Raw genomic sequence first — 16,669 nt, forward strand, 5'->3', positions numbered from 1 at the left:
ACCCCCCCCCCCCCCCCCCCCCCCCGAAACACCCCATTCAAGGACATCCAACATTTTTTGGACACCCTGTATAATTGCAAATGGAATTATCAGGAATACATTTGCAACTACATGTGAAAGGATTGATTGCGTTTGGTAAATTGCTTGTCGAGCTGCACCAGAGCATAGCAATTTCGCACCAACAATGGTTTTATAAACAATAAAAGTATCCATAAATTTTTGCAAATGGGAACATCACGAATTCATGTATCATGAAATACGGAAGGTTCCATCGCGCTCGGTAATTTCCTCATCGAGTTACATCATATAATAGGAATTTTGCGATGACAATAGTTATAAGCAATACAGAAATTCATACATTTTTGCATCTGTGATCATTGCGAAAACCTCTCCGGCAGCAAAATATAAGGGGTTTCATCGATTTCATCGGTTTCAGGCCAAACATACGTGAAATAGTACGCTTTTTGCGATAAAAAGTGATATAAAGTGGTACAAAATAAGACAAGGACAAATGTTTTGCTATGGGACCAAATGGCAAATGCTCTTCCAGATGCAAGATGTTTCAATCTGATTGGTCCATCCGTCTCGGAGTAAGAAGCAAGACAAAATGTTTCTGTTTAACAAAAAAAAACGAGTAAAAAATGACAAATCACAAAATGTTTCTTTTACGCGATCAACTGGAAGAAATCTTCGACAAGATGCAAGAGGTTTCACTCCGATTCATCAAGCCATCTCGACGTAATCGGCAAGCATACCTAAAAATCACGGTTTTTTGATAAAAATACGGATAAAAAATGACAAATCGCAAAAGTCTTGACAGCGGGATCACCGGGGGAACATCCTCTACAAGATACAACAGGTTCCATTCTGATTGGTCAAGCCATATCGGCGTAATCGGCGAATATACATAATCAAAATTACGGTTTTCTGGCAAAAAAACGGGTAAAAAATGACAAATCGCAACAAGTCGTAATAATGGGACCACCGGGGGGGGGGGGGGGCATGCTCTACAAAATGCAACAGGATTCATTCCGATTGGTCAAGCCATCTCGGCGTAATCGGTGAACAGACATTTAAAAAAAAAAAAAAAAAAAAAAAATATACATGTCGAATTGAGTAACCTCCTCCTTTTCGAAGTCGGTTAAAAACACGTTTGAAGTTTAATATATATAGGTTGTCACAAAAGTTTCTTCCGTGACTTGCATTCAGTTATTTTGTGTGGCACTGTTCATATAAATAGACAACCTAACTTTTTAGATGCTAATATTGTAACAATAATACAGCAAAATGAATCGCACGCAATTCAATAATGTAACATTAGACATAGAATATTGTGTATGTATTACTTATTACTGAAATGGAAGAAACTTTTAGGGCAACCTAATATTTATTGAATGATATAGGTGCCATTTTGTTTTACAACCTTTCCACCTTTTAAGGGATGCAAACATGTTATTTGTTTTCAACAACTTCGATATATTCAGACTTGTACCACCTACCAAAAATCGACATGGACTTTCCGGACAACCCAATATTAAAAATGATGTATGTCCTCCATTACCCTCACTATTAAAATGATTTGCTGAGGGATGGAACAGTGTTTTTCTTGGAGACTCAACCTCCTGGATGACATTGAGTACGAGTCGTGTTCCCTTGGAGGACTTTGCTGTGACACCTTACAAATTCGTCAAGGGTCAATGATATATATTAAATTTATATTAAAAATTATTCCTGCCCCTCCATCACCTTCATTATTAAAACTTGCAAGTGGATCACAAAATTCATTCAACGAGATCATGTTTGGACTCACCCTCACCTGACCAACAAACACCACCCCCCTAGGAAGAACCACAGCCACATAGCAGAAAAGCACCAAGAAATCGATCAAGAATTGTAATTAAATTGGATCTCTGAATCCCGAAAACAATCCTATTAAAACTGACAAACACAAGTATGAACTGCCCCCTACCATTTGATGCTAAACACAATGACGTCAAATTCAGTCGTAGTCGAGGACTATAGCCTCGGGGACCTGGCGAGAAAGACAATCACATCCCCTAAAATAAGAGAAAGAAAAGGAGGGAAGGTGTCAAGGGAAGGCGGCGAAGGAGAACGCGAACTTTGGCTTGTAGAAGCTACTCGACTGTTCGCGTGGAACTTAAGGGCGGTATATAGTTAAGGGTAGACGAGTCGGAGGACTTTGAAGGAGCTCCAAGCGAGATGGAGAACCCGGTTACGTGGTGTTCAACGTAGCAGAGAACAAGCCGGTTAGGGACACATCTTGCGGCTCCTAGCCACAGGCAAGGCTAACCTCTTGCCCTTGTTTGTCTTGTTACCGGCTGCGAGAATTTCCAACTCGTTCGAGCAGGCCGAAATCGCATCGGTATTGGAATCACCGCCCTGGAGAACCTACATAATCGGTTAACGTGTTGCTAACGATCACAGGGAGTCAACTCTGTGTCAAGATCAGAGTGAGGACTGCTAATATTAAATAATTAGTGGTACCAGTTGATCCAAGGCAGAGGAAAACTTCATGTTCGATTTTTTCTTCGAAATATCAGAACTCGTTTCAAAGAGTTAGGATGTATAATTACTAATCTTATTTATTCTGGCGGAACATTAAATAATCGGATATGCATTTATGCAAAAAATATGCAACCTATCTAATCATGACATAAATTTCTGTCCAGGTCCCATTTGTCTACCTATTTTCTATAAAAATATGCATTTGCATAACGATCCGCAGTCTAATCATTAGTTAGGATGTTACTGAGCTATTGAACTCCTTTGGTATGAACCTGAGAATAGGACTCGATTTAGGATCTATTAAAGTACAAATCAGCAGACTTTCTAATTATGCTGATAGAGCTGCAATCGTGAGATTTAATTATTTATTCAAAGTGCTTGTGCTCATTCTGAGGATTTCCAATGCAAGATGTATTCAACTATGTAGAACTCTGTTCAGAGACAACTTGAGGACGACCCAGCAATTAATAAATCGAGCTAAAATAACCAATTCCACTAAACTGCTGATGCATAATATTTGATAAGCTTTAATGGAATACTAACAAGCTAGTGGTTGCAGCATTATTAGAGATTAACACGGTATCACGAAAATTTCTTAAATAAGCAATTCTACAGATTATTAAATAAAGTTGTATCAACATGTTCAAGACGTCTACTCAGAGTGTTCTTCAACGAATGATTTTCCAGCAGACGGATTTACAGGTCGTGCAGTACTCACAGCCTGATTTGCTCGTTCCATAGTCGAAAAGTCCGCCGGATTTATATAACGAAGAGCATCGTTCGTTATTGATTTCGTTCGTGAAATATTTTATTTAGTACCGAAACGTAAAAGAGTTAGGAATTATTAAAGTTAGAAGAGTTAAGAATCTTATCAGTTAGCACAAGTACTTCAAAGTGAGGTGTTCACAAAACTGAATATAATCTCAGCAATTATTTTTAAAAGGCAACCTAACTTCTAACCAAAGAGGACTACGCCCCCTAACAATAGAAACCTTGTCGTCGATAAATTAAATAACTTTCCACCCCTATACCACCTCGATTACGCTTCTGTTTGGACAAACGTGCCCAATGCAATTTCCTTCACCCACTAGTTCGCTTTTGTATCAATCATGTGCCCTGAATTATTCCACGATTGTCTATAAAGTTGCCCTCCGCAATTTCTCTAGAGGCCCGCGCCGCCAGGTTCTCGTAAATAATTGAAGACCGGACCAACAACGTTCGATGAAATAAAACTAGCCAATATTATTCGGCCAGAGGCAACGTTTCGAAGGATCTCACGGCAAGAACGATTCGATAAGAGGGAACTGTAACCCCGTGCCACTCCCCGCGAAGAAATTCCGCGCACTCGAGGGCTAAGGCAATAAACAAAGAACTATAAAGTTACCGCGTGAATGGAACGGAACCCCTCGCGATGAAGTTTCGCGAGTCCCTATTTTTGATTAAATAACAAACCGTACCGCCCGGAAAACTGATTCCGATTGGGCGGTATCGCAACGTTCAAGTACTTCGGAAGCTTTCACGATGGTTACAACTTCCCGGGTTTTCAGGTCCGTTCCACTCAGATCTTACAATTGATTATTACAGGGGCGATTCAATTATGTTCGCTGAAATTACCGACGCTGGGTCTTGGTGTAGCTTGGGGAGCAAATTCGGTTTCCAAGTACTCTTTCTTTAGAACGTGTGCTGTTCTTGACGATCTGACGAAGGAGAAATATCGCGTGTAATACCTGGAGTCAGGTATCACATGAATATCTTCGTTATTACTTTATATTTTCATTTTTACTTTAAGGGTTGGTCTTCCACATCCCTTGAAAATACGAGAAGGGTGCTCCACAGCGATATGCTACGGCTTTCTTCGTGTTAGACTGGTCCTTGGTGTTGATATTAGACAGTAGATGGTGTTCAGATGTCAGGTTATATATCGTACATATTAGGGTGCTTCACTGATGCATTCGGTAGCAAAATTCAGTTTCAAATTACTCTCTTTCTTTGGAATTTGTGCAGTTCTCGATGACCTCGTGCGAGGAGAATAAAAATTATATAAATATCTTTCTTTCTGCATTAAGGTTTGCAGATTGATACTCGTCTGTATCTTTCAGATCTCTAAATAATATAAGAAGGATGCTCTGTTGGTGCAGTGTTGATATTAGACAGTATATTGTGAGATTAAACTTTAAATGGTAAAAGAAACGATTAGTGGTCCGATTAAACTAGTAATAATGAAAGTCTATATTTAATATGTTTAATACAAAGACTCTCTATGTTCAACGACGTCTATCGACTGACTCTTCCTTCGGCTTTCCTTCGCTTTCGTCGCCTTTGTTTATTGGGTTTTTCCCAAGAAGCGTTTTCGTCCCTGGGCCTGAAAGGGGTCAGTGCGTTGCAGTCCTCGCTTCGCCAAGTCCTGCAGGCCCTTGACACGTCGCCGTGACCTTACCATAAAATCTTAGCCTACGCGTATACATACTGTCGCTGGAAGGGATCTTGTGAGGTCGTACAGTCGGCCGGACATCGATCTGTACAACTTAAGTCGATCGCAATTAGTAATCTGACACCTTTTTAGACAAGAACAGAGCTAGACTTTTTGTTCACGGCCGTATGGTATCAGAATTAAGATGTTCATGTTTCAATAACTTTTTTCTTCTTATGTACCAGGGTCGTTCAGAAAGTAAGTTTAACGGTCTAATTACGCTGTGAAAGAGTGGTCAAAACACAAAAACAAGGTCATTTTTTAAATTTTCAGACAATTTTTTATTTTTCTACATAATCGCCACATCTTTCAATACATTTCGTATAACGAGTAACAAGCTTTTGAATTCTCAAGGCGTAATGACTTTCGTCCACTTTGCGTCCGCTGGTCGTCCTTCGCGCTCTTCATCGTGCAACTCTTCGCGGCCATTTAGGAACGCTGTTCGCCAACGCATAACCATCTGCAGGCTCATGCATTTATCGCCGTAAACAGCACATAATTCTCGATAAATTTCTGTGGCTGTGAAGTTTTTAGCGGTAAAAAACCGTATTATACTACGCGGTTCACACTTGGACGCAAATTTTAACGGAATCGCTATTATAAAATGTTACAAAACACGCGACAATCGACCGACCAGAGTCTACGACACACGAAACTGATCAAAATAAATGAGAGAACATATTCCTAAAATTTTGTAGTTCTACCTTCTCACCAAGACCAGCGCTAGCATCGTTAAACTTACTTTCTGAACGACCCTCGTATGTTCATACATAATTTTTAAGGCTTCTTCTCTACCAAATTCTTCTTTAGTTATTAAATTTGTAATAATTGTTATACACAATCATTGAACTTCTTCCGTTAAATAATAAGTTTTTTCTTGGGTAACATTCTCTGTCGCTTCTTCATTACATACTTCTTCATTACATACCTCTTCTTCTTGTATCTGCAGCTGTGACAGATGACACGATGGTTCATTTACCTCCCATGGCCGAAACATTGTTTCTTAATTTAATAAACACGTTAGTATCGTACTGATTGCCTGACGGAAAATGAAGGTTTGAGTTCGAGAGCTGTCTACTTATTGAAAATACTGTGGTAGGTAGGAACTTAGCTAACCAATCATCGTCAAGAGTTTTCAGTTTTTCCAATTTGGAAAAACCAACGTAGCAAACATCAAGTCTTGGGTCCCCGGGGTGTAACGTGGGCATGTATACTGTAGAGCCGCGACACCCCTTTCGTCCTACGGATCAGTTACCTGGGGCAATAAAGCAATAACTAATGTTTCGGTTTACGACCTCACAAGATCCCTTCCAGCGACAGTACATTTAACCTATTCACTTATCCTAAAATATAATATCCAGGTACCAGGTTACATGTTGGTCCACATTAAAAAGCCTCATTATTTCCACGGTTCCCTCATACATCGCTTTCCAAACACACTTTAATACAGTCCGGACTTACGTAGATATTGATAACTACCCAGAGTGTGTGCAGACTTCGTATCTGCTTGCATTGAGAGATAAAGCTGCTACGATTCGATGGAGAAATCAGGGATTTGGAAAATACAAGGAAGAATGGTTCCATCTATAAAGCCATATGTAAACGTCCAACCAGATCGTTAGTTGACGTGAATGACACGGATAAGGACTGCACCGGCGCGGATGATAAACTGCAACCGGAAAATAGATCGTGTAACTGCAATGAATCGATTGTCAGGTACTCCAAACCGGAATCTCGCATAGCTCGACGCTTGGAACCTAAAAATAGGACAATTCTTTTCAAGCAGAATTGAAATTTAATTTGTTTTCGCAGACATAGGGAGCAGGGAGGGGGGGATTACGAGAAAAAAAATTACGGGAAAATGAACGAGATAAAGACCAGCATCAGCCAGATGTGAAATAATGAATTAAACCCGATAATGTTCCACGCTAAACAGGACGGTCCAAGCTTGCGAAAATATGCAAGTTTCGAGACTAATTGCAAAACTTCTCACGACAGGTACAATTTAGTGTCGAAGGTCACTCTTTAACTTCAAAAAGAAAAAAAAGAAATCAGCAAAACAGTTGTAAATTTAACCAAATATAAGGCTCGAAATCAGAGGCTTAATAAACTCGACAGAGAGGAGTGGAAAATAACTTGTTGTTGCAGCAAATAATTACTGTAATTCAACATATAAAATCTCACTTATGATTAAAATAACTCTTAAAACTGCCTTAATGCTAATACCGCACCTGAATCAACACAATGTCGGTATATCATTCTAAGTGTATTTACAGATTTACGGTAACCGTCTAAATGTAATGACTGCTCTACAGCTGACAACTATGCCACGTAACGGCTGACCAGCGAATGCCTCGCTGCCGGTGCGTTGTTTGTAATGAGCGTTTCTCAGTCACCTTTAGTTACGTACATGACGTAGACGTATAGGTGACCAAGTTTGAAAAGGCGTCAAACTTACACAAATATTATACACACGTCTATAAATAAACGTACTAAATTTCCAAAATTTACATCGACTACTTTCCCCACTAAAAAATCATGAAAATTGCCTCCAAAGAAACCAAACACTATTACAATACAACCTTTACTAAATTACCAAAGCAGTCATTGACAAAGTATCGTTACCTATCCTTTCTCAATTAATTTCAACCGAAACACCTGTGACTCGTTTCACTGCACTTTTTCCACGGTCGTAGCAACGGTTAGCGCCTCAAACACTCCCTATCACAATGCTCGACGCCAAATTTGACGTGACGTGCTTATCCGGTGTTTCCTCTTTCCCATGTCCTTCGAGGGTACATGTTTGCGCTGTCGACAACACGTAATTTCGGCCTGTAATGTTTGTGTTCTTGGAGTAGCTTGACGTTTCGCGCGGTGCTTAAGCCTGGCTACACCACCATTATCGACCTCGACAGACACTCAGACGTATCGATTTTGGGTGAAGAGCTTGCACATCAGGCTCTCCCTCGGTTTATTTATTACCTGGCCAAGGAGGATTCGGTGGGGAAGTGTATAGTTTGTAAATTGCGTTCGTATTAAGGGTAACTGCGTTTCGCAACTTGGAACTTGGCTGTTTTCAAACTGCGCGGAGGAAAATGAACTACCTTGGGCGCCAGATTGGATGGCCTGGTTATGGTATGGCCTGGTTTTTTAAAGCGGAGGGCCTCCAATGTTTTCTGAACACGCGTTGTAGTTCCTCCAGCGTCGTGAGTGGGGCTTCTCCTGATATCACGGCTTGAGAACTTTATAAGATGTTTATGCAAATTCGTATCTTCGTAGAAATAAAATTGAAACTTATAGAAAAGTATGTCTCATCACTAGACCGCGGATCTTTATGCAAAATAAAAATTGAACCTAAATAGAAATTTATTGTATTCTGCAAATATTACAACATGAACTTTACATTGAATCTTTTTTATATTCTTGCATATTGTTTGCATTTCGTAAGTTTTTGCACATTCAAATTTCCTATACATGCATAAAGATCCGCAATATACTCACCGCCTAAACTGTGCATTTTTATATATTTTTGCGTTTGTGCACGTTCTCGTAGATTTTCCCACATCTTCATTTGCCGTGAATGCACAACCAGCGTAAGGAATTACTCAAGTATCCCTTATAAAGTATCGTAAGTAATTTCCTTGATTAAATACGAGGAATTCTAAAAAATTGTAAGAGATTTAGTAGAGTCTCTTCTATAATCCATTTCTAGTAATCACTCCCATAGAATTGCGGTTGTAACGGCCCTGAAAGGGGTTACAGTCGGTGGTGAACTTTTATTCTGCGAAAAAGTCCAAGGGATGATCGAATTACGGGCTGTCGGCCTCGAACAAAGTGCCATAGCTCGGAAGGACGCAAAATCGTTACCGAGGTCGCCTGTCATTTTATCTCACAACGCATTACGTAATAAATTCTATTACTCGATTATCTTGGTAAACCACCAGGCACCAGAGAAATGAAACTGCGATCCTCTTACGTTGTAATCATATCAACAGGGATGTAACCTGTCGATGTCGTGAACGAAGGAAAACGTTCAAAGGCTGATAGGCGAAAATGGCCGAGCGTTTATGATAAATTATACTCCTGAATTAAGAATTCCTACTCAAAGTAACTTATGTATGAAGGAAGGTTATGTTTCGATCGGTGAACGCATCGGTCGAGTAGTCGATGTGTTCGACGTTTTTCGAGCGACTTATCGCGAAGTATCGTGACGCGATTTTCGTTTGTTCGAGGCAAGCGGTGTGCGAGAGCGTGGGACTTTTCCCAAGTAGTAGTAGTAGTAGTACTAGTAGTAGTAGTAGTAGGGAAGTAGTCAGAACAGTCGTACGTATGGGCGTGTTTCGTCAGCTTTCTTTTATACCTTTTCAATTTTATATTATTAACACTATGACGTCCGGCGACACCACAGTGGTAATCTTCGCAAAGTAATGTCTGACGACAGCCGGCGAAGGAAATGTTTAAAAAGAGTGCGGCCGGCAAAGTGTTAAGAGGTACCAGAGGTGACGCAGAGGATGAAGATGGCTGAGCACTTATAATAACTCCTGATTTAATAATTCCGGGGCCAAGACTCAAACTCCAGACTCATTTTCAAACGTGAAGAGATATCGAAGCGCGGAGCATGCTTAGTTCCAGCTAATTCCAAGCGAACGACATTCTCCACTTCTCGCTGGATAACAATTCAATTTCCACCAAGAGAAGCCTTCTCTCGATCCTCGGTCTCCAGAATCCCGACGACGCATCCGCGGGCGCAGACCCAAACGCAATTGAGACTTAACAGAGGTTGCCCTCGTCCTCCCTATTTTGTATTTCTGGGGGAAACTATTCGGCGTATTACGGTCGGCGATGCTGTGGAAAGAGAGGCAGATCCCGTGTCCTGGAGATTCATGAAACGGAGGGGGGAACAAGACGGTTACATTTCCCACGGGAGACAGTATTTTCCTTTCATTTTCAGACTTATTTCCATCCAGGATGGAAAGAACCGAGGTCCTCGCAGATGGTCCTGAGTAGGTAGGAAGGGTCCACGGGGATTGCGGGCTCGCTGCCATCATCCGTTCTGTGACGCGAAAATCAATCTCAACAGCTTCCGGGTATCAATCTCGCATCACACCTGAAGCGCGCACGGACCGCCTCTTCGGAAGCCAGCCTTCGTCTCGCCCCCGGATTTTATCCTTTCCCCGTCTTGGAAATCGCTAGCAGCCCGTCTCGAGAGAAAATATATACCGCGGACGAGAAGACAAGCGAAGCCTGTCGGAGGCTAGAACGCACGTCTGGGGAAACGACGTATCGACGCGGCTGTACGAATCGCTTCTTGTTCGGGAAATGCTGACGGGAACGAGCTCTGCTCAGGACTTTCGATGTATCTATTAGAATTTTTATTATTCAGAAAGCACAAGGTGGTTCCCAAGCATGTGCCAGTGTCGGTTTGACAGAACGTACTTGGCTTTTGAACCAAGCACGTGAGGAACAGAGATGGTTGACGTACTTCTGCAGTTTAACCAGTCTATTGTCTTAGAGTCCTTATGTATTTATGAGGTTGTCCCAAAAGTTTCTTTCGCTTTATTAATAAGTAATACATGGATAATAGTTTATGTTTTATGTTACATTACTGAATTGTGCACGATTCATTTTGCTCCATTACTGTTACGACACGAATATTTATGAAATTAGATTGTCTATTTATATAAACACGATCACATAAAATGAAATTAGATTGTCTATTTATATAAACACGACCACATAAAATAATTGAGTGCAACTCCCGAAAGAAACTTCCGGGACAACCTAATATAACAACACATTATAGCTGGATTCCTTGAGCGTTATTAGTGGATTTCTTTGATATCGTTACTGACACCTTTGTATAAATAAATAATGAATCACTTAGACGTCCATTACGAGGCACTTCAGTTTCTCCGATTTAATCTTTTAAAGCTATTAAAAAATTGCTATCCCCAGAGCCTGAGGCATTCAACTTGCCAAATAAAAAGCTCATGATAGTATCAACAGTCGGTTTGTATCGTTTTAGTGGTCACCATCTACTGCATTATGTCCTACATCAGCGTTGCTCCTTCAGTTTGCATAACTCAACACATATCGAAGTCGATATCCAAACAGTTCACTTTTGCCACATCCTTGATAATTTTGAACATTTAGTCCGAGCAGGCTTCGAGCTGGAATCCATGTCAAGTCCGTTGTCGACGCAAAATGGTTCCTTGGTGGTCTACATACGCTCAGGGTTTACAATGCGAAAAGTCACAGGGTTCTGCCATGCTTAAAGTACTACAAATGATTTCCTCGTTTCTCTGCTGATTCGATCTCCGTCCACTTCCGCGGGGTACAATCGATTTCTTTGCGTTCTCGAGTTCATGGTACAGAGAGGTCATTGACAAGAGAAATCTGTGAAAGGTTCGCTTTTTGAACTCGGGGCGAACAGTTGCGCTGGAGGGGGAATCAGTTTTCCGGCTCGGGGACGCCTAACCTCTCGGAGCATTCGTGCTCAATCGCTGCGACCCCGATGTCCCTCGGGCATCTTCTTTAACTTGTCCTTATCGCGGGATGAGATCTATTCAACGACGAAGGACGTCGATCCTTTATTCCAGCGCGCATGAACTCCGTACGAATATGTGCACGGCAAATGCCTTTGGACAGACTTGAATATCAGCCGAAATCGTGGAGTATTAATGGTGTTTAATTATCAATTATGTCCAGATTGCCATCTACGGTCATTTTTTACCGATGGGGAGGACTATCTTTAGTCGTGGATGAGTAAATCAATTGCAATAGTTGCAATATTGGAAACATTTTCATCATAAATTGCAACAGAAACGTAGTCAATAATCCAGCAATTTAGAAAAGAAGCCCGTTAGTTGTATTATATGTCCAATTGATGGACATTGTATGAACAATTTATTGTAGACAAGCAACAGCCTCCATTTATCCATACACACTGTGTCTTATAAACGTAACACTGCACCTCTCTACGACATTAATTTCAAATTATGCTTGTGGCGTTACTTGGAAGCAATTTTACAAATAACACCTTTCTTCCTTTTCTTCTAGAATTCACTGCTTCCTCGCGCAATAATTAGAACTTGACACTTGATTCTTCGTCGAGCAATATTCAATTCACAGGCGTATTACGCACGCATGAGGGGCGTTTTTGTCGAGCGCAGTTTAAAATTAACGGGCCGTACGTTGACGAGCTGGTTTCGCGGTTAAATGAATGGCATTGGTGGTCCTGGCGTTGACGGTGACCGCCGTCCGGAGGTGCGTGCAATTACCAATTATAATTGCGCGACGACTAATTGGTAAACAGTAGTAATAACAAGGAACGTCCATCGATCACTAGCCTGGGGGGACCGACCGCGTCGATCGTAATGTATGGCACCTCGACGAATCACAGTCGAACGACATTCATTTGTTGGATGAATGATCCCTGCCTGCAGTGACACGTTGCCTCGCAATCCATCTACCTTTGTCGCTTTTATTTTCCACGCGTACGCCTCGTTATCGTTGCTGCTGCGATCGAACCGCTTGAAATGTTTTTCGAAATGGATCTTCGAAGCAAGCTGATGGATTTTCCAGAGGCAAGCGAGCATTCTTTTATTAACTGTTCTGATAAGTGTTCTAGGTAACTGTGCACTATTTTCCTGAGGATAGATCCTCCAATTAATAAATAAATTAAATATAAACCTTGAAGTCGAGTATATAATCCAAACGACACAGCTCTACCATTTTATGCCTTCTAGACCTAACTAATAAGTCCATTCATTCATCCTTTAAGCTCTCGCACTGCTTCGGCACCATCAAAGTTTTATCCAAAAGATAACAATAAAGTTATCCAACATCTCTAATCACGGCTGGTGAATGTCTGAATTAAATCAGCAAAGTATCCGTTATCCGTTATGAAGCCGTACTTGAAACGTAACGTTCCTTAATAATATCCGAGGCAGAGAGCCGTTACTAAGAAAATAATGGCCAGTAGACGTCTCGTCATAACAGCGGACGTTTTAATTACGGAGAAGAATAAGATACTCCGATCTCTTCTTTCTTGTTCCAACGATGGAACGAACATAAATCAAGGAACTTCGCAACGCGTTCAAACTCTTAACGTAAGCGTTGTAATACAACCATCGCCATTAGCCACAACACGAACACTATGAGATTATGCATCTCATTCTCTTGGAATACTTTGCTTGAACAGATCGAGTTCTAAGCAAACAGTTGCATAATTACTAGCTAAAGAAATCTTTCAGGTTTCGAGACTGGAAATACCTCGGAAAAACAATTCAAACTGTAACCGACATTACCGCAAATTGAACTGTCATTGGGGTTAATCGAACGAGAATCTCGCCAACGTTTCAATGCAAACAGCGCATCGTTTTTAGCCTCGATAATTGCTTTGATATTCCGTCAACGTCGAGCGGAGACAACGGACACTTTTATCCCTGGCGCGCCTCTATAAGACTCTGGATTTATATCCAATCCTCCGCGAGATTGAAGAAACCGTTTCTCGAGTGAAAATATATACTCGCGTCCTGATGAATTTCAATGTTTACAGAACTGACCAGCGAGATTTGCGTCGCGTGTCAAATGTAAAAAAACGTACGAATTCAAATAATGCTCAATATTCTCTCAAGTCCGCGGTTCAAACATTTTTCCGTTTTTTTTTCTCCTATTTGGAAATGACCATCGCGTATATCCAAGGACGATTGATATTCGGAATTTTTAAGCAAGCAGAGAGCTTGGCAAGGAGCGAAGAGGACCATCGGAAGGGGCATTGAAATTGGAATTCGCGCGAACGCGAGAAATTCGTGTCGTAGCCAAGCGTATGCAAATCCACGACATACGTCATCAATATGCATCCAGGGAGCTGAATATTCCGCGAACAAAACGGTTCTCACGGCAATTTCCGACAATGCGCTCGCCGGGATCATGGGGCCTTAGCAAGCTCGAAAGTTGGCATATTTTATGCCCTTAGTATTAGCTTGAGTAATAAGCTCGCTCGTATTTCTTTAGTCCGCGCCATATTGTTCTGCTAGATTGCGCCATTTGCGAGGTAATTCTTGTTTTGTCACTTGGGAAACTTTGCGTTTTTGTTAGTAAAATAATCCCAAGACATTCTTGGTCCTCTGTTTTGTTGGAATCGGTTTGTATTAAGAAACTTTTCTGGTCTTCTAAATGTACATACCGCCATTTCTGTTTCTTACCAGCTAACACACTCTGCTTTCTTTAAACCATAATTTCAGATTCTATCTAATATGGCGCTATTCAAGCCGAGATTAAAATGGCAGACCAGTGGAAATTAATCCAGCATCACGGGCAAATTGAAACAATGCGCGCTGCTACCGCAGTGTCCGTAGTTTCGCATTACAGAAATCTTCAACATCGATTATACTGGTATCGCGGAACAAGCTTCAGAGCCCGTATGCGGCTCAAAGGCACGTGAATCAGTAAGGAATGCGTCAAAAGCCCGCAACGGTTCAGCGGTCCCTCGGTGGTCGCGCATTATAGATGGCGCGCTATAGTCGTGCATTCAACGGCGAATTAAATTCTGCTCGCCTCACGAATTTACTCTTCTGTGGTCCATCTGAATCGGACACTTCTCTTCCATAGAAATTAGGATGCTTAGATAAGTTACATGTGCGGATGAAGGTAATTTTAGATGATTACACTGGTGGACATAATTATAAGACACCCAGATGTTTTAATAACAACTTCATAAATTTTGCGAAAAATGATCAAACATTTCTAATTTATTCAAAAATAATACAATTTCGTTTGGACATAATTCTAAGACACTGCTGAAAAGAAAAAGAGAATGTACAAAAGTTCTGAAAATGTATACACTATATACTGTTTATACACTTTATATACTATAAGCCTCTTAAAGGTTCACCATCAATTGCAATCCAAAATGTCGTCCGGCTGTAACTCGGTCCTCGTGTCTATTGTAACTAGGAACCCGAAGCTTTATTATTGTTTGCCAATAGTAATATCGCTTTAAATTAACGAACGACCATTCGATTTCGATCTAGCGAATGAATAGCCATGGAATAACAATATTTCTATTAAATTCTCAAAGCATATACAATCAATTGTATGCACGGACAAATAATGCAGTCGGTTCATGAACCGAATTATATTTCTGCAGAATAATAACCGTCTGCCGCGTTTAAATGAAGTGTCAATTAAATTCCATTAATTAAGAATATCCTCGGTCGTTTAAATAACGTAGCAGCACACGTAATCCACAGGTTGCGCCCGAAATTGCATCCCGATACCAGGGATCCCATATTCCAAAGTTTCAGGAACGATCCAATGTCAGACGTCGATAGCGCAAACTTGATTAGGAGAGTCGTAAGCAGCGGGCAGTTGCAGCTTCCTCGTGTCATGTGGAAAGTTTGCGCGCCATAAGTGCAACGTGGATATCGCTGCTACGAAGAAACATCTGTTATTGGGAAACAATCGCCATCCGCTCTTCATGGTCTAATAAAATTATCGCTTCGAATTGGCCGCAAAATGTGCATTACGTTGATGCACACAGTCGATACTCGAGTGCGCGCGATAACACTGCAGGGGCGCTAAATATTGCCGGATTATTGCGTGCAATATTTCATTCGCGCCACACATGCTGGAGATATTCGAGCCCGCAATGCCGCGCCAAAAATTCTTCTTTTGTTTCGGATTTTGTGTGGGATTTATCGATAGTTTCAACATGTTCCAGGTAATTTCAGCTGTTGAAATACCTGGTGGTGTATTGGGAAAACCATGTTCGAACCGTGTTCAGTCTTCTTTGTAATCCCACCATTCTCGAAGAGAACACACTGCTTCTCATATTTATTACTTCTTCAAACGATGTCCTCGGGTCTCTAATAGTCGATACGGGGACTTTGACTCGCTAGCTATCATGCGCTGTTTAGCCATGTATTCCACATCAAAGCCCCGTTCGGCTCTATCAAGGGTTTGATGGCGCCTCATGATTGTCATACGTTCTAGAGAATCCCTGTCATGGATTATTGATCAACAATCACAGGGTGAAATCAGCCGAATAATGCGTTACAGAATGAAGGTATGAATGGTTGCGAGATTAGAGTTCGTTATTATTTTAATTGGTTTCCTCTGCTTCCTGGCGAGTAGTATTACAACCATAATATTCTTCAACAATTGATCCACAAAGCGAAAGCTCCAAAAATGAGCTGAGAAACTCATCTTAAATCACACACACTGCACATTACATTCATACTTTAGTCACTATTTTGTTTTCCTCATCACACAGTCATGAACAACGTAATTTGCAAATCTTTTTTTATTAAAAAACATGGCAAGACAGTAGAAAAATTGTATAAAAATAGCGAAGATTCAAGTAAACGGACGTGATCCTCAGGCTCCTCCTACATGACGGTGACGATTCTCAGACGAGCCGCTTTACGTGATCCGTTTTCTTTCGGGAACTCTTGATGAAACCGAGGAACTCCAGCTCGGCGACCGCTTGAGTAAAACGGGCTCTAAATCTCCGTTAAGGATACCTTGGCGCGCGATAAAATTCGCACGGGAACACGTGTGAATTATTCAAACAAGAGGTATGCAGCGCGCGCGAGTTATCTGCACGAGGCTACGATTTCGCCATTACGAGCTATGATACGAATTTCAAACACCCGGTGGTTAGACAAA

At 41.1% G+C, this 16,669-nt stretch overlaps 2 protein-coding genes across 5 annotated transcripts in view; one reads left to right on the forward strand and one right to left on the reverse strand.

Annotated features, from left to right (window-relative positions):
• The window catches only part of LOC128873916 (fasciclin-1), a 452,986-nt gene that overhangs the window by 291,401 nt on the left and 144,916 nt on the right, over positions 1 to 16,669 (forward strand). The gene's annotated exons all lie outside the window — the stretch shown is intronic.
• LOC128873917 (origin recognition complex subunit 3) overlaps positions 14,819 to 16,669 on the reverse strand; it is a 112,036-nt gene continuing 110,185 nt past the window's right edge. Inside the window, exon 15 of the mRNA XM_054117926.1 lies at positions 14,819 to 16,503. Within this exon, the coding sequence (XP_053973901.1) occupies positions 16,410 to 16,503 (94 nt within the window). The 3' untranslated portion in view covers positions 14,819 to 16,409. The remainder of the gene's footprint in view (positions 16,504 to 16,669) is intronic.

Source organism: Hylaeus volcanicus, chromosome 3 (genome assembly GCF_026283585.1).
Source record: "Hylaeus volcanicus isolate JK05 chromosome 3, UHH_iyHylVolc1.0_haploid, whole genome shotgun sequence".
In the NCBI taxonomy this organism is placed as follows: domain Eukaryota; kingdom Metazoa; phylum Arthropoda; class Insecta; order Hymenoptera; family Colletidae; genus Hylaeus; species Hylaeus volcanicus.